Raw genomic sequence first — 23,652 nt, forward strand, 5'->3', positions numbered from 1 at the left:
TGGAAAGGAGGGAGCAAAATAATACAATCATTTTAGAAAAATAAGAAGCAAATGAATTGTGTAATGAGAACAACCTTTCCTTAAAAGTTATAAGAAAAAATTTACGAGTTCGTATTAGTCAATATTATTGAGTCCTAAAGGATGTTGCAGTTTTTACAAAAAGTGATCATAAGATGATTTTAGAAAATGGAAGTAAAATGTGCCTTAGTACTGGTCAGTGTGGTCACTGTTCCATGACTGGCAAGTGGTCTGGCTCAGGAAGCCATAAACAGGGGTGAATTCAGAAGCACATTCCTGATTTGATTCTCCACGTCTGTTTTTTCGTTGTAGTGACATCTAGCATAGTTGTCAGGGCACAGTATGTCTTCTAATATTTGTTGAACTCCTGGTCATCCTTTGGACTTGTCCTATGATTTTTGTCTACCACCAGGCAATGAATTTCTTCTCAAATCTGCATGACAAAGCATCTTACCATGGTATAACACTATCTACATGCTGTAAAAAGGATTATAGATGAGAAACAAGAAGATCAAAATAAAAGAAAATTATCAACTTTTAAAGCAATGCTTAACATACATTGCTTTGGCAAGTGGTTAAAATTTAGCTATTTAAACTCTAGTATCTATAGATTAAATAGAAAACTTTGCCAGAGAACATGAAATTACAATATATTCCCATTGTAATCGATCCTCTTATTCTCAATCTCTTGTTTTATTTCTTCTAATACAAAGACATTCCCTCTGATGTCTTTGTTCCAAAATTTAATAAAGAAAATATTAATACTTATTTCAGACTCTTAGTTTCATTAATCTTAATTTACTCGGCCCATTAACATCTAAATCTGCTCATTTTTTTTTCACAGTTTTTAGGCATTTCCAGTATCTATTTCTCTTAATATAGGTGCTTTCGGGAAGGTTTTTGTGACTTAAATAAGCTTCCTTCTTTTAGTTTCTCATTGGAGACTTAAGTCATTTCCATATTTTGGAGTTTCCATCATTTTTGTGCTTTCTTCATTTCCACCTTTGTTCTAATCTACCTTAGGGGTTCTGTTTTCCTCATCTTCTATTGAAATATTTTCTGTACTGTAAAACTGGAGCAGTTATAAACCTCCTCTGCGCAGGTTGACGACTGCTTATTGTCCTTGCATTGGAAACTTGTTCCCAGGAGTGCCTGGGTGGCTCAGTTGGTTGAGCATCTGCCTTCAGCTCAGGTCATAACCCCAAGGTCCTGGGATTGAGCCCCACGTTGGACTCCCTGCTCAGCAAGGGAGTCGCTTTTCCCTCTCCCTCTGCTCCTCCTCCTGTTTTTTCTTGCTCTCTTGCCCTCTCTCTCTCTCTCTCTCAAATAAATAAATAAATAAAATCTTAAAAAAAAATGTGTTCCCAGTCTGCAGCAATCATAAAGTATCTCCATGTACCTTGATCATCCCTCCTTACCATTTCTGAAATATAACAGCTCTTTCTGAAAACATTTATCATAATATATGTAATTTTTTGTTTTGTATTTTAAAACTCTTTCCTCTCCATCTTTTTTTTTTTTCTTTCTTTCCTCTCCATCTTAAGTATCTCAGGGTCCTTAGAGGTGACTTCTCTGCCCTTAGAACTCAGTGGGAGGGAACCTATCTCTGGTTCTCATACTTTAAAAGCCTCCATTTTGGGCCTCCAGGTGTTCTCTTCCCCAGGAAACAAGGAGTCGAAAGCCTGAGTAAATGTGTCCACCAAAAGACCACAGTCTCCTTCTAGCCCACATTGCAAGTCCTAGGGCCCCCAGAATTCTCTGTCCAAACACCCCCAGGCCTGCCTTCTCCCTACTATATGGACTCTTCCCCAATTCATCCTGAGAAGGGTGCTGTGCTCCACCAATATACGTACATTTGAGAGGTGACCAGAAGGTAGTAGTTCTTTAGTGGTGGTGGTGGTGGTGGTAGCTGGGGAATTGGATCAATCTTGGACATGGAGGCTGTGTGTTCACAAGAGGCTCCTCACAGTGAAAAGAAACTCAGGGCCTGGGAAGAGAAGGGTGGAGGGTGGCTCTTCTCCCACCACCATGTTCACATGTGGAAGAATTCTAAATTCAAACCTACCTACCAGATCACTATGGAGGTAAATTGTCAAGATAGGAGAATAGGGGGATTTAATTGAGCAGTTTGTTAGCTTGACTTATATTTAAATATTTAGACATATGGTATGTGGACTTTTATTTTTACTCTTGTCCTGGGCCTTGAAAATGTTTCGGGGTAGACTCGCTCGCCAACTCTTTTCTTTATTGCTAAGATCAGAAGAGAGGCCTTGAAACTTAGATCCTTCACTATCTTGTCTGCTTTAAACTCAGATAATGATGCTAAGTAATGAAATTTTAAATATGGTTACACTGGAGTACACTGGAAGCCTCCTAACTTGCTTTTATTTCATTCCTTGTCTGGTTTTAGATGAATGCAAATTGAAATAATAAGTAGCCAAGCAGGTAGTGCTGCTGCATGGGTTAGGGGTGGGGAAGGAGAGTGAAGGTAGAGGTTAGCAGATGTTGGGCACTCTTACTGAAAAGCCCCACTATTTGATGAACTTTTGTACAATAGTTGTAGCATTTGTACTTGTGTATGCAATAAGTCAGAAGTGTGCAGCTTAGGAGAATGAGCTACAACTTCAGAACTGATGAAATACTAGACTTGTCTGGGGCTCAGGATCCATACACACATTTATAAGAAATTATTTGTAACACTGTCACATTCCATGTCTCATAGTTCCATTGATTCATGACAGAATTTTCCCATTGTTGCAGAGAAGTTTGAAATGATAATGACAGTGAAGTGGGCTTCTCATTCCTCATGAGGAAAAGAACTTTTGAAAGGTCACATGCTTCACACACATTCCTATGCATGACATTGATATCTTCCTCCAAACAAGGTCATAGTATTTTCTCCATCCAATAAATATACTGTAAAGGAAACCTATCATTTTTTCATTCAGTTGACTACATTCACATTGAAGGAGCCTTTTGCAGATAGACACTTGGTATACTTGGAGTCAATGTTGACATTTACAAATTTAAGTGGTTACATTTAGATGCCTACATTGACAATTTTTTGGTCTTTGAAATCTCATATTTTAGGAATTAGAAGCCAATTGGCAGTAGGCAATTCTCCTGTTTTAACCCTAAAGCCGGAAATATGACCACAAGTAGGTCTAATGACCATCAAAGGGATTTAGCACATTATTGTGCTACTTGAAAAAAAATCAGGGAAGGAAGGTGATCAAGGGGTTGCAGTGCTTGCGCTTTCCCTAGGCTAGACTTTAGTTTCCTTTTCCCTTTCAAAAAACTTCATTAACACAGAGCCGGTTCATGTCCTTGCTCTAGGTATCATTATTATGGGATTGGCATCAAAGAGAGCAGTGCATATTACCACTCCGTTTATTCTGGAAAGGGCCTGACAAGGTAGAGTTCTACTTTATTCAAGACAAGTTCTCTGCATTTCTTTAACTATGTATAATAGCAATTGAATAAAAGATTTTTTCATTTTTGCTTATTTTGAAATGTTTACTTTTAAGCATCAGCCCTTAATTTCAACTGTGTATGGACATTTACAATGATATGGTCTAGATTACTGGGGAGTTTATATAATTTGTGACCATTAGTGAGAATTTAATAGTGGACAGGGAGTCCCAGAAAGATGAAAAGGAGAAATCAAGGAAGCAGAATTGCTTTAAAATTAGTATTTACTCATAAGGCTGACTCTGTTCTCAGGCTGGACTCAATAAAGTAAAGTAGAAAATGCATTTTTTTTCTCTAAGAAATAGCTATTTAAAAAATCTAAGTTCTTGGGGTGCTTGGCTGGCTCAGTTGATAGAGCATGCAACTCTTGGTCTTGGGGTCCTGATTTTGAGCCCCACATAGGGTGTGCAGTCTACTAAAAATAAAATAAAATAATAAAATAAAATAAAAATCTGTGCTTGACCAGCACCTTACAAAGATGAAAAGATTATTATGAATTATCTCTAATTATACATACTTTGAATACCAGCTTATCTTAAGTGAAATAAAGCTACTGACCTATTTGGGTCTGTGTGAAAGGAAAAACAAAAATGAATATAAAGAACACACTACTCTAATCTACCATTAGCTATCAGGAGGAGGTCATTGATAAGTAGGGTGACATCCAACAAAACCAGTGATAATATCCAATTATTATTTTTAAATACTGGAATTCTGAATAATTAAATCTGTACCGAGATGGCTTTATGGTATGATTTACTGAGAACTGCTCTTAGCTTACAAAAGAGTAAATTAATTTGAAAAGTAAAGTAATTTGTATAAAAAAATCTTTTTAGTTGCCTGAGTCCTACTAAGATGAACTGAAACATGATAAAGAACATAATGGCAGCTTACTGGCTATCCTCACTATAAACTGAAAATGCAGCCTGGAACAAAAATGAATATTTAGTATCAAGTGTTCTTTGCTTACCTCAGATCCTATTTGACTTCCTTAAGTATTCTTCATTTTACTTTCCCATAATAGCTTATTTTTTAAGTAAGTTGAGAAGGATGCTTGGGTCTCTTTGAAAATCAAACAGATTTCTCCAGGTTTATTTCACTAATCATGATATGAAGTTACCACTTTTTGTAGGTCCTCTGCATTTCCTTGATTGCTATAACTGTATATTTATATTTTAACTAATGGAAAATGTACTGATTTTTAAGGTTTTCTGGAAGCAAGCTGAAGAATGAGGTAAGAATTATTTTCATTTCTATTTTGTGTCTGCCATAAAATGTACCAGAAACCAAACAATAAGTGCTAGCCATTCTCATGGACAAATATAGAAATAAATGTTAATTTACTAGTTGTCCATTGAGTGATTGAGAATCTTGGACAGAGCTAAGTTAGATTTGTGGCAACTGGTGTTTCTTTATATGGACCGACTGAACAGTTTCCAATTAGCCTAGGAAGGGTAATTTCTCAATTATTCTTACCTAATATCAGATACTTAAGAGATTGCAAAACAAAACAAAACAAAAACCATTACTGATCTAAGAAATGTCAATTTCTATTTAAATATAAACAGAACATCTAAAGCTGAGAGGATATGGAAGGAATTGGTATTTGGAATATACCCATTTAGACAAAACTTAAAGGTTTAATAGTTATCAAGAAACCCAAATGTTATGCTATGGTTTGTTTTAACTATTTTGTGTGTGAGTGTGTGTGTGTGTGTGTGTGTGTACTCAGTTTGCTGATCTCTTCTGCAATGTGGGGGTGGGGTGGATGGCAGAGGTGGGAGCTAGGGAGAAAGGGTACATGTCTCTAGCGTGCGCGCGCGCACACACACACACACGCACACTTTCTCCTTAGATTCCCCTCCCTGTCCCCACCCCCAACCAAGGAACAGATCAGCAAACTGACTTTATCTAAATGAGTTAGACTACCATTAGGGACTGCATGGCTAATTAGGCACATGATAAGGCCTTCATTATCCTCAAGTTATCTAATCATTAAAAGAGGTGCCACAGAAATAAGGGCACATGGCAATGTGTTGTGTGGTAAATCTGGACCTGAGGTAAATTGTAGCCCCATTAGTTTGGTGAAATGATGCAAGCATATTATCTTAAGAAATAATATAAAGCCCCCAACCCTTTGAAATGATCAATTTCTTCCCACCAGTGCTTTTAATACAGTTAATGGCTAATTACATAATAAAATCCTCTAGATTGCTCTTTTTATCAATGAAATAATAGCTCTTTATTAGATAAACAATTGTGAAAGTGCAAAAATATTGACTTAGAAATACACTTCAGTTGACTGAAGTTTATGTCAATAGGGAATTTAAGTAATTTCTCTCAGGTGTTCTTTCTACCACTTTGATGAGGCTGGTGGTACTAGTGAGCCATCAGCTCTTACATCCTGTCCACGGGAAGGCTCACTTTGCAGAATAAAAGAAAAAAATGTTTCTTAAGTGTACTGTTTCCTCCTTAGAAGAGCACACCACAAGTTCAGGTACAGATTTTGTTAATAAATTTAAAATAAAATATATTTGTTAAGGCTACACAGCTTTATTTCCAAAGACACCCAAAACAATAATAGAGTATTGTTATTATGATTATAGAAATGAACACAAGGGCTTTCTAACGGCTCAGAACTACTCTAAATACCTTTAAAAATGAAAATAGAATATTTGTTAAACAAAGCTGAAATTTTAAAAAATTATTTTGTACCTAGGGCGATCACCCATCGTACTTTGCTCAGGACGTGAGACTTTCAGTGTAAACCTTCATATACTTTAGTTCATTTGAACATTAATAACTGTAAGGTAAGGAGAATAGGCGTTAGCATACTAATTTACAAGAATTGTGAGGCTGAGAGATGTATTTGCTTCTTAAAAAATTCTGAATAAAATTCTATTTTTTAAAACTCATGGGCAAGATATTAATCAATAGGTATGTGGAGTTGAGGAGGTAGTTAGGTAATAGGTAATAGGTAGTTGAGGACAAATAGTGAATGGATAGATTTTCTCTTTTACAGAGTAGCAGGAAAATATGTCTTAAAAAGCAATTATATGTAATTACAAAGGGTGTCGTGGGTGTTCATCCATTTGAAGTGGTTAAGGATGTTTCCCATAGGAAGTGACATGTAGGGAAAGAACTGCGAATAAGTGAGAGCTTCGAGGAGTGGAGTTGGGGAAGAGCGGAACAGTGGATGGAATAGATGTAACAGTACAGGTTAAGGTTTCTTGGACTTGGTATTACTAACATTTTGGACTATATAATTCTGTGTTGTGGGGAATGTCTTGTACATGGTGGGATGTTTAGCCACATACAGTGTCTCTGGTTTCCATTCACCAGATTCTACACCCTCCCCTTGTGACAACCAAAAATGTCTCTAATGTTACCAAATGTCAACCACTGGCATATGGGAAGGCAAACAAGAGGAGCATCATGTTATAGATACATAAATAAGTCCGGATGAGAAAACATCTGGACTAGGATAATAGCTCTAGGGATGGAGAGAAGTGGCTGATTTTAGCTAGGAAACACTGGAAAAGGAGCAGGTAGAAGAAAAGGAAAAATGATGAGTTCAATTTGGGACTCATTATATTTGATGTGCTTGTGAAATATCCTGTGTAGACTTGAAGTGGGCAGCTGGATATATGTGACTGGAAAAGAGGACTTAGTTAGATATTTACTTTGATGGGAATTGAAACCATGGTAATGGATAAAAGTGTCTAGGGAAGAAAAAACTAAATGATAACAGAATAGGCTATGAGAAAAGAGTGTGAAAAGTGGGGAAGAAAAATAAGGGTTAGTAAGATAATTGAAAAGAACCCAAAGAAGTAAGAAGAGGAGGGGAATTTAGTGGCATTGAAGCAAGAGAAAAGAATGCTTTCAACAGAAGGGAATGGTCACTGCTATAAAAAGTGCTAGAAAGTCATCAAGATAAGGGCTGAAAAAGATCTATGGAATTACTTAAGTGGAGATAATTAATGACTTTAGGAAGAGCATTTTCAGTGGAGAGCTAGGGTTTGATTGGTTTGTGAAGTGACTGGGAAGTATCAGTGAATGTAGAAAATTTAGTCAAGTTGAGGGTAACAGTTGGAGGAGGACTTGAAATTTAGTTTTAAAGGATGATTGGACTATCATTCGAATGTTGGTAGAAAAGATTCAGTAAAGAGTAGAGACTGGACATACAAAAGAGAGGAGAAAGCTGAGAGCACAGGGTCACCAAAGAGGGGCACAGGGAAGACCTTCAGAATAGAGAAAGTGGCTCCAGAGAGAAGAACACTTCTCTCATTAAAACGGGAAAGAGGAAAGGGCTAAAAGTTCAGATGCAAGTAGATTTGTAGATTTAGTGGTAAGACAGTGAGATAGTTTGGTGCTTTTATATTTCTTTCTTAGGTATTATTAATCAGTTAGGTCATCTGCCGTGAGTAAAAATCATGGGGGAAAAAGAGTTTGAAGAGCTTAAAGAAAGTCCCAGTTCTTCTCAGTCAGGATGTCTGCAGAGATGTATCCCAAGGGACTCATTGTATGTAAGGATTGAATGTATGTAAGGCACCAGCTCTTTTAGGCATAATGGAATGGTACTGGCTAAGTGCTGTCCTTCGGAAAATTCTGAAAATGATCATTTAAATCCTTTTCTGTAGCATTTAATTTTCTCACAGATCTCCTACTAAGGGGATGCAGGGGGTACAGTCTCTGTGAAAAACAAGAAAAGTAAGACATTATAAAATTAAATTGCAGGAACCAGCAGAAATGCAAAACCATAAGAAGAGAAGCATATTACCTATTTAAAAAAATACAGGCATAAAAGAAAATTTTATTTATTTATGTTTTAAAACTATTTTTTAATCATGGAGCTATGAATAGATACATGGATATATGATATATTTCCACATTTTCTTTATCCATTCATCTATTGATAGGCACTTGGGCTGTTTTTGTAGTTTGGCAATTGTAAATAAAGGTAAAATATACATAAGGGTGCATGTGTCCCTTTAAATTACTGTTTTTGTATTTTGGGGGTAAATACTCAGTAGTGCAATTTCTGGATAGTAAGATAGTTCTATTTTTAATCTTTTGAGCAATCTCCATGCAGTTTTCCAGTGGTGGCACCAGTTTGCATTCCTACCAACAGTGCAAAGGTTTTTTTCCTCCTCCACATCCTTGCCAGCACTTGTTTGTGTTTTTGATTTTAGCCATTCTAAAAGGTGTGAGGTGATATTTCATTGTAATTTTGATTTGCATCTCTCTGAGTATGAGATGTTGAGCATCTTTTCATGTGTTGTTGGATATCTGCATGTCTTCTTTGGAGAAATGTCTGTTCATGCCTTCTGCCCATTTTTAAATTGGATTTTTTTTTTTGGATATTGAGTTGTATCAGTTCTTTATATATTTTGGATACTAACTCTTTATTAGATATGTTATTTGCACATGTCTTCCCCCAATCAGTAGGTTACCTTTTAGTTTAGTTGATTGTTTCCTTGACCGTGCAAAAGCTTTTCATTTTAAATGGAAATTTTAAGTGAAAAGAAATACCACGTGCCTGGATAGGTATGCTAGATATTATAAACGTGCTAATTCTTCCTATATTAATATAGACATATAATACCCCAATAAAATTTTGAGTGGGTAACTAACTTCTGGAAATGATTAAAATGTCTGTAAACTTGATCTAGAAGAATATACATAAAGTAATAGTTAAGAGAAATGTAAACAAGAATAGCCTAAAGGGACTTGTCTGGTAGATATCAAAATATTATGACACTGTGATACAGACTTAATTGTAGGTGAAACAAATCTATGACAGAGATTAGATACCTGAAAAAAACCCTAGTATACAGAAGAATTTAATGTACAATCAAATGGATCCATCTGATTATACATTATGGAAAAAAGCTTATAACTTGTATGAATTTCATATAAATTATTGAATTTCATTTAAATTATTAATAAAAAAACAATACCTGGGAACACTTACATCTACTTCATTTCTGATGGGTAATTATATTCTAAGATGGAAACAATTTAAGAAATTTCAAAAGAAAAATATAAAATGGAAAAATTGAAAACTACTTTGTATCAAAAGCATCATATATAAAATTTGAAGTCAAAAGAAAGACTGGAGAGAATGTTTTCAGCAAATACGACAATGAGATAATACTTCCACTAAATAAGGAAATTCTATGAATTTATAGAAAAATATGAAGGCAAGAAATAGTAAAAGACATGAATAGAAAATACACCTAAGGAAGAAAAGCCAATAAATGCATGAAAAAATGGACTGCCAAATAATTTTAAAATTACATTTTAAATTATACAATTATCAGATATTAAAAAATTATTATGATGCCCGTGAAGGTCTGGTGAGATAAGCTCTTTCATATCCTTCTGGTGAACACTGAACAAACTCTCTGGAAAATAGTTGGAAGGTCTGTATCAAGCCCTTAAAGTGCTCATACTCTTTCTCCCACAGATTCACTTTTGTATGAATCTCACATAAAGTAACAGAAAATGCTTACAAAATATTGTGCAATAATTATAATTGGCTACCATGAAAAACTGTGTACAACCTAAATTACTACTAATAAAGAAATGGCTACAGTATTTATAGGACTTTTATGGGACTGAATATTATGTCATTTATTAAGAGTCTTTTTAAATAACACAGAAGTTGTTAATTAGGAAGAAAAGAGGACACAAAAGCAAATATATGTATTTATGGCTTTGAAAATGTAAATGAAGCTGGATATTTATATGTCATAGATGAGTGACAGGATTAATACGTATAACTCTGCTGTGTAAAATAGTAGCCCCATGTAGCTATTAATTACATAGAATATTCAGTTCCTCTACCGCAATAGTTACATTTCAAGTCCCTAATAACCGCATACGGTTTTGGACATTGCAGAGAAAGAAAATTTTCATCATCATAGAAAGTTCTGTTGGACAGCACTGTTTTAGAATACATAAAATATTCAACTCTGTGATAAAAAGACACCTCAATGGAAATATAGCCTGCTATATGATCCTGTAATTCACACAGGATGAAAAAGAATAACCAGAAATAGTATTGGTGTTCATGCGCCCCTTCTGATTGACCAAGGTTTGTAACGCCTGGTCAACAAATATTTTGAGTGTCATTCTTGCCAATAAACATATGAAAAGCATTCAGCTTCATCAGGGAGATTTTAAACTTCAATCAGGGAAATGCAAATTAAAACCATAATGAATAATCATTTCACTATTATTGGAATAACAGCAGTTAAAAAGTCTGAAAATAAGTGCGGCTAGCAGCGTGGAGCAAGGGAACTCTCATGAACAGTAGGAGGGACAGTCACTAGTAAAGGTGAAGGTGTGCACATCTTATGACTGCATTTCTACAGAAACCTTCACACTGTGCCCAAGCAGGCACACAGGATTATTGTTTGTAATCTCAGAATGCTGGAAAATGTCCATTATGATATAATGAGAGAATAAATGGTAATGTATTTATACAAGGTAATACTACAGTGCTTTGGAAATGAATATACTATAGGATAAGAATCAAATTAGATTCATCTTAAAAATCTACAGTTGAATGAAAAAAACTCCTTAAATGTAGACTATATGCTGTGTGGTACCAGTTTTAAAGCAATAGCATATATTGCTTAAGAGCATTTACATAGGAGATAAGTTTTTAGAGGTTCAAATAGGAATGATATAAACTAAATGAAGAACATTATTTCTTGTGGGGAAGGAAGGGAAGAAGATTAGGAGGGCTACAGAGTCTGCTTCAATATTTCAAATATGTAATGTCTCAACCAGGCTAGTTAGTACATGACTATTTATTACTTTTTACCTACACCTTTTTCAAGTTTTAAATAGTTTGTAATATAAAAGAAAAAAATGAAAAAAAAACAAGAAAAGCAAAACAAAAAAGACAGGAAGAGGATGGTAAAAAAAAACAAAACAAAAGCAAAACAAAAAAGACAGGAAGAGGATGGTAAGAGTAATTATCCATTAGGGGTATGAATTTCGATTATTTTACATTTTTATTCGTCAGTGTAGTGGTTCAAATTTCAGAAATGTCTTAGAGAATGTTTCAGAGTCCTTTAATCCTCAGGAGTAAAACTAACAAAACCTACTCTCAATACCTTGTCCTGATCAAAGAGAGCCTTTCTTTTCCCGTGAATCTCCTAGTGTGAGCCGAATTTTGTTTTAACTAGCTCTAGTTGTGAAGTTGCCATTATTTCTTAGGGAGTCAGGCCCTTGATTTTGTACATTTCAACCAGGAAGTATCCCCGATAGCCTGAATTTCCTCCTCCTTAGCATGGACCATTCATGGCCAGTTTAACAACTTTGTACCAAGATAAATAACAAATCCTCCCTCCTTGGTATATGCTTTGCAAATATTTGCAGAGTGTTATCATGCTCTCTTTTAGTCATCACTTAGCCAAACTGTGCTGCTTAAAGCCTTTAATCTTTCCTCATAAATCAGACTCTCTTGCCTTCTAATCATATTGTTTCTCTTCTGTAGGTTTCTTCTTGTTTTCTTTTGGAAATAAGATTTTTAATAGTTTACTCAAGAGTACTGAAGTCATCAGATGAGGGGAACCCTCCCCCACCCAACACACACCCCAGGACCTCCGTAGCTGGCCTATGACCTGGCACCAATTTTAGTGCAATTAAAATTGCAAACATATTAGTGTAATTAAGATGATCATGTTTTGCTTCTCCCCCCTCAGCTTATCAGTCATTCCTTTCTTTTTTGTGCCACATGTTCTACATAAGCATATTATTATTTGATTTGTCCCAACTTTGCACATGATTGTTAACGTATCCAGCATGTTTAATCAAAAAATTTTTCTGTGGGCATTTTTGCTTCCTGTTGGTGTTCCACATGTTGTCATATATTTCTATTACACAAAACTACTGTTTATCAAGATGAGAGTTTCAAATAGATATTTAAATAAAAGACATATAACATACTTTGTTCTTCAATATGTGTTTCCTTAGCACTCTAACATTTTTTTTTATTGGGAAGTATATTGTTCATAACACATGCATTTTTAAAATAACCACAAGATTAAAAACTCAAGACCTACCCCACAGTTTAACAGAAAGAAGTTCTCTGTGCCCCTACCCGGATCATATCTCCCTCCCTGCCTAGAAAAAGTTACCTCTCTCCACCATTTGGTGTTAATCATTCTTTTTCATTTTTCCTTAAAGTTGATTGTTTATGAATATATACCTAAACAATGTGGTTATGGCTACAGAATAATATGAATGCACTTTATACCACTGAGCTGTCTACTTATAAGTGGTGGATAGGTCTATGTATTGTTCATTGCTGCCCAGTTTATTATTACCAATGCATTGTTTATTATTTACCCTACATAGAATGAATTCATTTTTTGATGATTTTCTGGTTTCTCTCAGCATTAGATTTTGTGATTCATCAATGTTGCTGTATATGTAGTTTTAACACCTTTATTTGTACTGCTTATAATATTCCACTGTATGAAAATATCACAATGCATTTATTCATTCTATTCTTGGTGGATTTATTTATTTATTTATTTATTTATTTATTTATTTATTTATTTATTCTTTGCTGAAAAACAATATTCCTATGAATGTCCTCCAGGTACACATGTGCAGAAGTGGAATTCTAGGTTCTAGGGTATGCTTATGTGTGACTTGACTGGTTAAGATCAAGTTGTTTTCCAAAATGGTTGCATTAATTTCTGTCTGTCCAGTTGTGTGTGAGCATGCCTTTTGTTCCACTTTCTCACTGATACTTGGCCTTGAATGACATTTTAGTTCTTGCCAATCCAGTGGTATAAAATGGCACCTCTGATTTTCATTTGAAAATTGTTTTAATAACTACATCAAAAAGGTAGGCTTGCATTTTTTTGAATTTTTATTGGCTAGTTCTCTTCTATGAAATATTTGCTCAATTCACATAATTTTTCTATTTTAAAAATCTGATTCTTGCTTGATTCTTAGGGGACAGCTGGGTGGCTCAGTAATTGAGTGTCTGCCTTTGGCTCAGGGTGTGATTCTGGATTCCTGGGATCAAGTCCCGCATCGGGCTCCTTGCATGGAGCCTGCTTCTCCTCCCTCTGCCTGTGTCTCTTGCCTCTCTTTCTGTGTCTCTCATGAATACATAAATAAAATCTTTAAAAATATTTTATTCTTAGGAGTTCTTTATATAGTTTAGATACTAATATCCTATAGGTTATATGTTGTAAATAACTTGGTCCGGTTGGTGGTATGGTTCAACACCCTAAAATGTTTTTCAATGAAGATAGTTTTTAATTTTATGGTTAGTGGGGTTTTTTTTGTATCTTGTTTTTAAAAATCTGTGTATAGTACAGATACTAAAATATTTTTCTATATATTCTTCCAAAAGTAGAAAGTTACTCTAACATTTAAGTCCTTATTTCATCTGCAATTTTTTGAATTTTTTTATTGTAAAATACACATAACAAAATTGACTATCTTAATTGTTTTCAAGTACACAGTTCAATGATATTAAATACATTCATATTATTGTGCAACTGTAACCACCATCCATCTCCAGAACTCTTTTAATCTTGCAAAACTGAAACACTATGCTCTTTAACAATAACTCCTCCTTTCCCTTTCCCCCCAACCCCTGAAAACTACCATTTTACTTTGTGTCTCTATAATTAGGACTCCTCTAGGTACCTCATATATGTGGAATCACATAGTGTTTGTGTTTTTGTATGCCTTATTTTACTTAGATCATGTCCTCCAGGTTCATTCATGTTGTAGCATGTGTCAGCGTCTCCTTCTTTTTAAAGGCTGAGTAATATTCCGTTGCATGTATATACATTTTATTTATTAGTCTGTCATTGGACACTTGGATTGAATAATACTATGAACATACGTATACAAATATCTCTTTAAGACCTTGCTTTCAATTATTTTGGACATATACCCAAAAGAGGAATTACTGCATCATATAGTAATTCCTTATTTAATTTTCTGAGGAACCAGCATACCGTTTTACACAGCAACTATACCATTTTACATTTCTACCAACAGCACATAATCATACACATCCTCATCAACATTTGTTATTTTCTGGTTTTTGTTTGTTTGTTTGTTTGTTTGTTTAGTACTGGTCATCCTAACGAGGGTGAAGTGGTATCTTCAATTTATATTTCCCTGATGATTAGTAGTGTTGAATATAATTTCATATGCTTGTTGATTAATACATATCTTCTTTAGAGAAATATCTATTCAAGTCCTTTGTCCATTTTTAAAGCAGATTGTTTGTCTTGTTTTTAAGTTTTACAAATTCTTTTTATATCCTGTATATTAATCCCATATTAAACATATGCTTTGAGAATACCTTCTTATATTGCATTGACTGCCTTTTTACTCTGCTGACAGTGTTCTTTGATGCACAAAGTTTTTAATTTTTATGCAGTCCAATTTGTCTATTTTTGTTTTTGTTGTCATATCTAAGAAATCATTGCCAAATTTAATGTTATGAGGATTTTGCCCTATATTTTCTTCTAAGTGTTGTATAGTTTAGGTATGATACGTTAGATATTTGACTCATTTTGAGTTAATTTTCTCATGGTATTAGGGAAAGGCCTATTTCCATTTTTTACATGAGAATTTCCAGTATTTCTAGCACCATTTGTGGAAAATACTGCCTTTTCCTCATTGAATGTCATTGGCAACGTTATCAAATATCACTTACCAGTTTTTGTGAGAGTTTATTTCTGGGTGTTCTATTTTGTTCCACTGATCTATATGTATATCTTTGTGTCAGCTCTAGTTTCTTTTGAAGTTTTGAAATCAGGAAATGTGAATTCTCCAACGTGGTTCTTTTTCCAGGTTATTTTTACTATTTGGGTTTGGGGTCTCTTGAAATTCCATGTGAATTTTAGGATGTACTTTTCTATTTCTGCAAAAACCTTTGGGATTTTGCATTGAGTCCATGGGTTGCTTTAGGTACTATTGACATCTTAACAATAAGTTTTCTAATTCATGAACATAGGATGTCTTCTTACTTATGTTTTAATTTCTTTGAGCATTGTTTTGTAATTTCCATTATACAGGTCTATCACCTTCTTAATTCCCATGTATTTTATTGTTTTTGATGCTATTGTAAATAAAATTGTTTTTTAAATTCTTTTCAGATTTTTTTCATGTTGACTGTATCCTGTTACTCTGCTAAATTCACTTAGTATTTCTAGCAGGGTTTTTCTTTTTTCTTTTTTTTTTTTTAAAGATTTTATTTATTTATTCATGAGAGATACAGATTGAGAGAAAGGCAGAGACACAGGCAGAGGGAGAAACAGGCTCCTTGCAGGGAGCTCAATGTGGGACTCGATCCTGGATCTTGGGATCACACCCTGAGCCAAAGGCAGGCACGCAACCACTGAGCCACCCAGGCGTCCCTCTAACAGGATTTTTCTATGGAATCTCTCTGGTTTTCTACATATAAAATCATATCATCTGCAAACAGAGATAATTTTACTTCTTCCTTTCCAATTTGGATTGCATTTTATTTCTTTTTCTTGCCTAAATGTTATGGCTAGAACTTCCAGAACTTTGTTGAATAGAAGTGTGAAAGTGGGCATTCTTGCCTTTTTTCTGATCTTAAAGGAAATACTTTCAATCTTTCACCATTTAATATGATGTTCACTGTGGGTTTTTCATGTAGCTTTTATTACATTGAGGTACTGTACTTCTATTCCTAGTTTGTTGATTATTATTATTATCAAAGTTTGTCAAACTTTGTCGAATTCAGCAATTGAAATAATCATGTGTTTATTCCTCTTAATCTGTTAAGGTGGTATATTACACTGATTGATTTTTGTGTCAAACCATCCTTGCATTCAAAAAGTAAATCTCACTGGTCATGGTATATAGTCTTTTTAATATTTTCTGAGTTAACTTTGTTAGTATTTTGCTGAGGATTTATGTGGGAATCTTCATGAAGTGTATTGGTCTGTTTTTGTGGTTTTTTTGTTGTCGTTTTTCTTGTGGTGGCCTTGTCTGACTTTGGGATCAAGATCATTTTGGCCTCATTGAATGAGTTAGAAAGTGTTCCCTCTTCCTCAATTTTTGAGAAAACTTCAAGAAAGATTCATGTTATTTCTTCTTTATATGTTTGGTACAATTCACTAGTGAGGCTGTTAGGATCAGAGCCTTTCTTTGTCATATTTTTGAATACTGATTCAATTTCCTTACTGGTTATAGATTGATTCATATATTCTCTCTTTTTTTGTGATTCAATATTGGTAGAATTTGTATTTTTAGGAGTTTATCTACTTCATCTAGATTGTCCAGCTCGTTGATGTACAGTTGTTCATGTACTCTCAAAATCTTTTCTCAGTAGATTCAGTAGTTTTTCATTTTTTATTTTAGTCATTTGAGTCTCCTCTAATCTTTCTTTAAGTCAATCTACCTATTTGTCAATTTCGAGCTTTTTAAAGAACTAAACTTTGTCATTGATTTTCTTTGTTGTTTATGTATTCTCTATTTCATCTATTTCTGCTCCGATCTTAATTATTTCCTATCTTCTGCCCACTTTGGGTTTAGTGTGTTCTTTCTTAGTTCCTTAAGTTGTTCATTTAGATTACTGATTTGAGATTTTGATATTTTTTAGATATTTTGATTATTGAATGATTAAGGAAATTTTATTTTGTTTCTAGCATAGACAGGCAGAAAGAGAGAGAGAAGTGAATAGTAGTTGGATTTTTGACAAATGCTTTTCCTGTATCAGTTGAAATAATTATATATGGTATTCTCTATTCCCCTTTTATTCTTCTGTCAGTGTGATTTTAAGCCTAACTTGGTTATGATAGTTCTTATAGATTGCTGGGTTTGGTTTGCTAATATTTTGTTTGGTACTATTTCAAATATGATAATAACCAAGATTTGCCTATGATTTTTCTTTCTTTTCTTGTCCTTGTTCAGCTTTGGCATAAAAGTTTTCAAATGAATTGGGATGAGCTTCCTCTTTTACACTGTCCGGAAAAAGATATTTTAAGTTTGAAAATACCGATTTCCTGAATGCTTGATAAAATTTACTTATTAAAAATCTTCTGAGCCTATTTTTTACCCCCTTTGTGGAAAGATTTTTTATTACTAATTATATTTGTTAATGGAAATGAGACTATTCTCATATTCCTAACTTAGATTTAAGACAACACTATATATTGACTTTTTTTGTTTGTTTCTGTTTCTTTTTTCCAATCTCACTAAATTACTTCTTGGGATGAGTAAACATGACTTCCACCCATGAGAAAAGGTATAAGAAAAAGTACAAACTTTCCTAAAATTAGAATTTGAGTGTATTTTTTATTATGTTTAATCTATCAAATATTAGTTTCATATTTTGCCAAATACTTTTTCTTCCCTTTAAAATTAAATTCTTTATTTTTTTGCATTCTATTATTTTCCCAATTTATTGACAGTACCATTCTTTGACAGCACAATGATAGTTCATGCTCATAAATGATAAATCCAAGGATTAAAAATCTTTGAAGCATATCTTGAATTATTAAGACTGATTAAATAGAGTGGGTTGGGATTAACTGTGCTAATATATCGCTTATGATAGTTAATCATGTACATAGTAGTTCTTTATCAATTTCTTAAAAATTATTTAATCGGAATAATTCTTCTCTATCCATACTTGAAAATAAAGGACAGCAAGGATGAAAATTAAAACCTAACCTGAAAGAAATTGATTTCTATTGTACTTTTAATCAGTCAATAAGAAATAAAAATATCTAAAATACGTGCTTTAAGGACTGAAAATATCTTTCTGATTTGTCATGTAAGTCTGTAATTCTACAAAAATTTGGAATGGTAAGACAGGGTAGGAACCCAACCTATATAACTAATAAATGTTCACTATGACAGAGACAGACAAAGAAACACAAAAGCTCTGGAAGAAAATCTAGGAAAACCATGGGAAAGAATGAAATTTTGTCTTTGCCAGGAATACCTTACTTCCTCTACCATAGTCACAATTTCATTCTTTTCCCAAACTTTTGATTACAAACCAGTTTGTTAAAACTTTCTTTGAAGGCCAGGAACAATCAGTTATGACCTGAGGAGACTGATTTGCTGAGGCTCTGATTCTGTCACAAATATACATTCTCCATTTCTGTGTGGATTTTTTTTTTTTGGCACATCAACCCTGCAGAATTATATGTTATTTTTTGTTTGTCATCTTTTCTAATTTTCTGAAAACTACTAGAGGTGCACTTTCCCTCAAGGGATTCAAAAGAAGAACATATATCCAAATTTAGGGTGGGGGAAGGTTGAGATTAGAAAGACCATGGTACTAATTTGGGAAACAAGATTTAGACTCCACTCACAATTCTACCACTAATTATTTCTGACACTCCACAAATTAGTTAACTTCTTATTATCTTGTTTACTTAATCCACAAATGACTTGGTAATCCATCAATGGATTTGGCAATTCTTGATCCTCTTATAGTTAAAATAATTTCAACAGTTCTAAAAGTGGATATCACGAAACTTATGCCACTAACAAATGTGAACTAAAATTAAATTTCTAAAAGCTATGCAAACTGACAAATATTCAAAACTAAAATCCAAAGTAATAGGAAACATATCCTGACAATGAAATTATTTGTGGTTTGGAAACAATAATTCTACTGACATGTCTTGTTTATTCAGTTGAATGATCTAAACAGTTTACCCAAATCTCCTAATTTGTCATGGTTTGCAGAATGAAGAAGAATGAAATTGTATGGGTTTTTATTATATTAGAAATATAGTTTGGAGCCAACTAGTTGATAATGACTTCTTCATATTTTTCCAATTATAGGGTGGCTTCACACGTAAATATTCACTAAGCTCAAAAACTGGAACGCTTCTTCCAGAATTCCCTAGTGCACAACACCTCGTGTACCAAGGATGCATTTCTAAAGACAAGGTATCAATTAAAGATACTTCTCTATTGATTTTCTGATATGTTGGTTCCATATCTCAGTTTGCTGGGAATCTGATGGCACTTGCAGGAAGCAGTCAGAAATCTGCATAATCAAACGTAATTGACTGATTTATAGGAGGGACAAATGTTTACTAACATTGATTAAACACTTTCCAATTAATTATTTACCATCTGCATGATAGTATGTAATCAGAAGTTGGTAAAAGAAATCTCAAAAGACCAAAGATGATTTTTTTATTTAAAACTCAGTATCACGGAAGTAAAGACTAGAATGTGTCTATCACATGTGGTTTCTTTAATTATAAGCTTTATTTTTTGATTAACTCTGTATATTTTTGGTAAATAGTCAGTAGGCACATCTCTAAGACAGAATTTGTTCCAAGAATTGAGGGGGAGATACCTAGATGAATGCAAGGACTATACTAGAAGTTGACAAAGATTCCTTTCCATTGGAAAATTGTGTGTTCCCTGTATTTGCAATTTTTTTGAAAGTTAAGAAAGAAATAGTTTCATAGGATTCACTTTATACATAAACCTCAGTGTGACTTTTCAAAGCTTATATGTAAAATCTAAGAGTAAATCCTGTATTTCTGAACTTCTAAATTCATTTGCTTAGTATCTACTGAATAACTAATAGCTCCTGCTCTTAGTATTAAGCCAGGGCATAATGATTTCTACATTCTTCTTTCAACTGAAGTTAGTTTTTCGTTAGTATTTAAGGAAAATATTTTTTTAAAGATTTATTTACTCACTTTAGAGAGAGAGAAAGCACATGAGCAGCAGGAGGGGCAAAGAGAGAAGGAGGAAAAATCTTAAGAAGACTCGGAGCTGAGCAGGGAGCCCATGGTAGGGCCAGTCTTGAACTGATCTTATAGCTCTGAGATCATGACCTGAGAGGAAACCAAGAGTAGGACATTTAACCAACTGTGCCACCCTGGGGGCCCCTTAAGGAAAATATCTTTAATATATGTTAAGTCAGTTCATATTCTTGAGGAGCAAAGACAGTACCTCAGGGGAATATGAGTAACTAATGTCCAACTGATTAGCAGTGGGCTTTCTGTGGAAACTGGCAATAAAATAACACATTGATAAAAAGATCTATTGGCAAATAAGTAGAGATGCACAGTAACTTCCAGGGTTCATTCTGAGGATCTACTCTTCCTGTTAAGAACAGGCAAAATATTGAATATAATTCTCAGATGCTGATTCCAAGCAAGTCTCCTGAATATGTCCACTTTCTACTATTCTCCTCTCCCATCACATTTCTCAAGGTTATCACATCTTTTTTTTTTACCTTATAGATAATATGTGATATTATGACTTCAGATTTGAGACATCTCCAGGACATGCTGACATGTAGCAGTCTGTGGGGAAGCCTGTGGAAATCAGTGGCACTCTAGGGAACATGGTTCTTTGGGGAGGGCATGGTTGGGTCCCCTTTGTGGAGAGAATTGCTTACATGCAAACATATCATGAAGATGTTTGTTATGTAAATATGCCCTCTGAGAGAGAGGGACAGGGAGGGCAACAAAGGGAAAAGGAGAAGTGAGGACATGTTCCATTAGTTTACTGCAGTTTCTCTACTAGTCTCCAAGGAATTCCTTACCTGTTCACTGGAAACTGGTCTGGAGATCATTTCTTACTCAGATATCAGGATGCTTAAGTAACACCTGGTTTCTGAGTTCATTCCCAGTGGTCCTCATCATGAGCACTAGGGACAAACACTTCTCTTTGTCCCTTGAAGATAGCTGGACCTTGCTTTTTACCTTTGTAGCCAGTAGCCAAGTTCCCCAGGTAACTTGGCAGTTTCTAGCAAGAAGGGTGAGGCTGAAGTTAAGCACTTTAGGCATCTGCTTTTTTGAAGCAGAAAGGATGGGACTTCCCAGTGAGAAGTGGATCCCAGTGAGGTGGGGGCTGGGGCCACTTTCTGCCTCATCATCATGTCACTCAAGGCAGTTGCCATGCCTCACCACATACTCAAGAACTTTTCTCGAGATAAACTTGGCCTCTGCTCCTGCCCTCTATAACCATGGTGTCTGGTCTCAGAACAGTGGGCATAATTATGTTTAGAAGTAAAAGTATGCTACAATAAAAAAATTATTGTCCTAAGACCATGTAAATATTAAATAAGCAAATGGAGCAACAATAGAAAGATTAAAAACTTTTGCTGATTAGTATATCAATGATTATAAATATATGGAAATGCCTGTGAGGATAGAAGCTTCCTTGTACTTCGGTAGGTTTCAGGAATCAAAGGGCTAATTTTTGACAGCAGTTATGAATTCCTTTCTATTTTTCATACTGTCCTTATCCTTATTTTAAAAAATATGTCTTGGCAACCTTTCTAAAAATATAATATCATTGCCTAAACTCTAGAGCATGTCTCGGTTGCACCAATGGTGATATATTCTGCTAGAGGTGCCTTACCTCCTTGCAGGGAGATTAGTAATTTGCACATCAGTGTGATACAGCCTTGAGCTAAACCACAAAGATGTGTGCTGTCACTAGGCTGTAAGAATAGAGGCTGGAGAGCAGAGGGTTAGACTAGGACACCCCTGTCACCATCACTACCCTAGTTACTGTCAGGATAAAAATAGCTCCAGCGGTCAACATGTATTATGGATTATTCCAACCACTCTGCACGTGTTACTTTGTTTAGTCTTCGTAACAGCCCTATTAGAAACTTACTGTTATTATCATCTCTGTTTTCCAGATGAAGAATTTAAAACACGCAAATGTTAATGTAGCTTGCTTGACATCAAATAGCTAGTAAGTGGCAGATCAGAGCTGTGTATTCAATCCAGGTAGTAGTCCATGGGCAAAGCTCACACCTGTAACCCCTGAGCCATGTTCTCATTCACTTAGACTATCCAGCTGGCAACAGGGAGTCATATTCATATTTCTAGCTTATAAAATACATTTGGATTTGAATATTACTAATTTGTTAAAACACTATTTAGTTCTAATCCATTGCAAATTTTTGAATATGTTTACAACTTTTTAGCTATGCTATCCAAATGTCTGTGGTAACATGGAAACAGAGACACCCCCCCTCCCTGCATAATAGACACCATTTAAATCTTTTTTGGGTAAATTTACAAGTCATTTGATATTACTAATTTCAGGTAATAGCTAGTAGGATCTTACTGTGTATCAGGCCCTGCTCTATGTGCGCCAAATCTTATTTAATCCTCTTAATGCCCTGTGGGTATTATATGATTCATACCCTGCTTAAAGAGAAAAAGCTTAGGGTTCAGAGACAGAGCAGCATGTGCACAGGCGTGCAGGGAACTGGGTGCTCCATTTTCGCTGACAGAACCCGATTTGGAAACCGCTATGCCACACTGCCCAAGCACCCACTTAATACAAAAACTGTGTGAAGAGGTGATGCCTTTTACCATTTTATGCTTATTTCTGCAGCCAAAGGTAATTTTCTTCTTAGGTAGAAAAATACGTTGCTTTGGCTCCCAGCTCCCTGCACTGTCACCTGTTTCATCATTCATGGGACGTCATACCATAATTGTCTGTTTGCTTGCCTTTCTCCTTTCACAAGCAGTAGGCTCCTGGAAATAAGGACTGTGCCTTTGTTTTTGGTTCCTCGACATGGAGCACAATGCCTGGTACATAACAGGAGCTTAAGAAAATGCATGTTGAATAAGTGAATGAACAAATGAATGAATAAATAAATGAAGGCAGGGTTGAAAAGACTCTTCGGTTAAGCGTTTTCTTCCTTGAAATAGGTTGATACCCTCATAATGATGTATAAAACTCACTGCCAGTGCATCCTGGACAATGCAATTAATGGAAACTTTGAAGAGGTAAGGGTGACAAAGAATGCTTTGCTGCTCATATTCTTGTCCTGTTCTTTATGAGCTTGTGTTAAGGAAGGATCTTAATGTATATGCTTTTTGCTTTATAACTAGATCCAGCATTTCTTACTACACTTTTGGCAAGGAATGCCTGATCATCTTCTTCCCCTGCTCGAAAACCCTGTTATCATTGACATTTTCTGTGTTTGTGACTCAATTCTTTACAAGGTAAGCTCCTTGGGGTGTCTTAAACATGAACCACGTATTTTTTTTTAATGAGCATTCTGTCTAAATGTTTCCATTATATTTTCAATACACTTGTTATTTCTGGCTGGAGATACAATATTATTTTTTTCTGATGAGAAAGCAATATTTAATAGGTACGTATTTTAAT

At 34.7% G+C, this 23,652-nt stretch overlaps 1 protein-coding gene across 1 annotated transcript in view; it reads left to right on the forward strand.

Annotated features, from left to right (window-relative positions):
* RFX6 (regulatory factor X6) overlaps window positions 1-23,652 on the forward strand; it is a 53,975-nt gene that overhangs the window by 12,901 nt on the left and 17,422 nt on the right. The window contains exons 5-9 of the mRNA XM_055311807.1: window positions 3,355-3,432; window positions 4,696-4,723; window positions 19,324-19,431; window positions 23,190-23,267; window positions 23,373-23,486. Of these exons, the coding sequence (XP_055167782.1) occupies window positions 3,355-3,432; window positions 4,696-4,723; window positions 19,324-19,431; window positions 23,190-23,267; window positions 23,373-23,486 (406 nt within the window). The remainder of the gene's footprint in view (window positions 1-3,354; window positions 3,433-4,695; window positions 4,724-19,323; window positions 19,432-23,189; window positions 23,268-23,372; window positions 23,487-23,652) is intronic.

This window comes from Nyctereutes procyonoides, unplaced genomic scaffold (genome assembly GCF_905146905.1).
Source record: "Nyctereutes procyonoides isolate TBG_1078 unplaced genomic scaffold, NYPRO_anot_genome, whole genome shotgun sequence".
Lineage (NCBI taxonomy): Eukaryota > Metazoa > Chordata > Mammalia > Carnivora > Canidae > Nyctereutes > Nyctereutes procyonoides.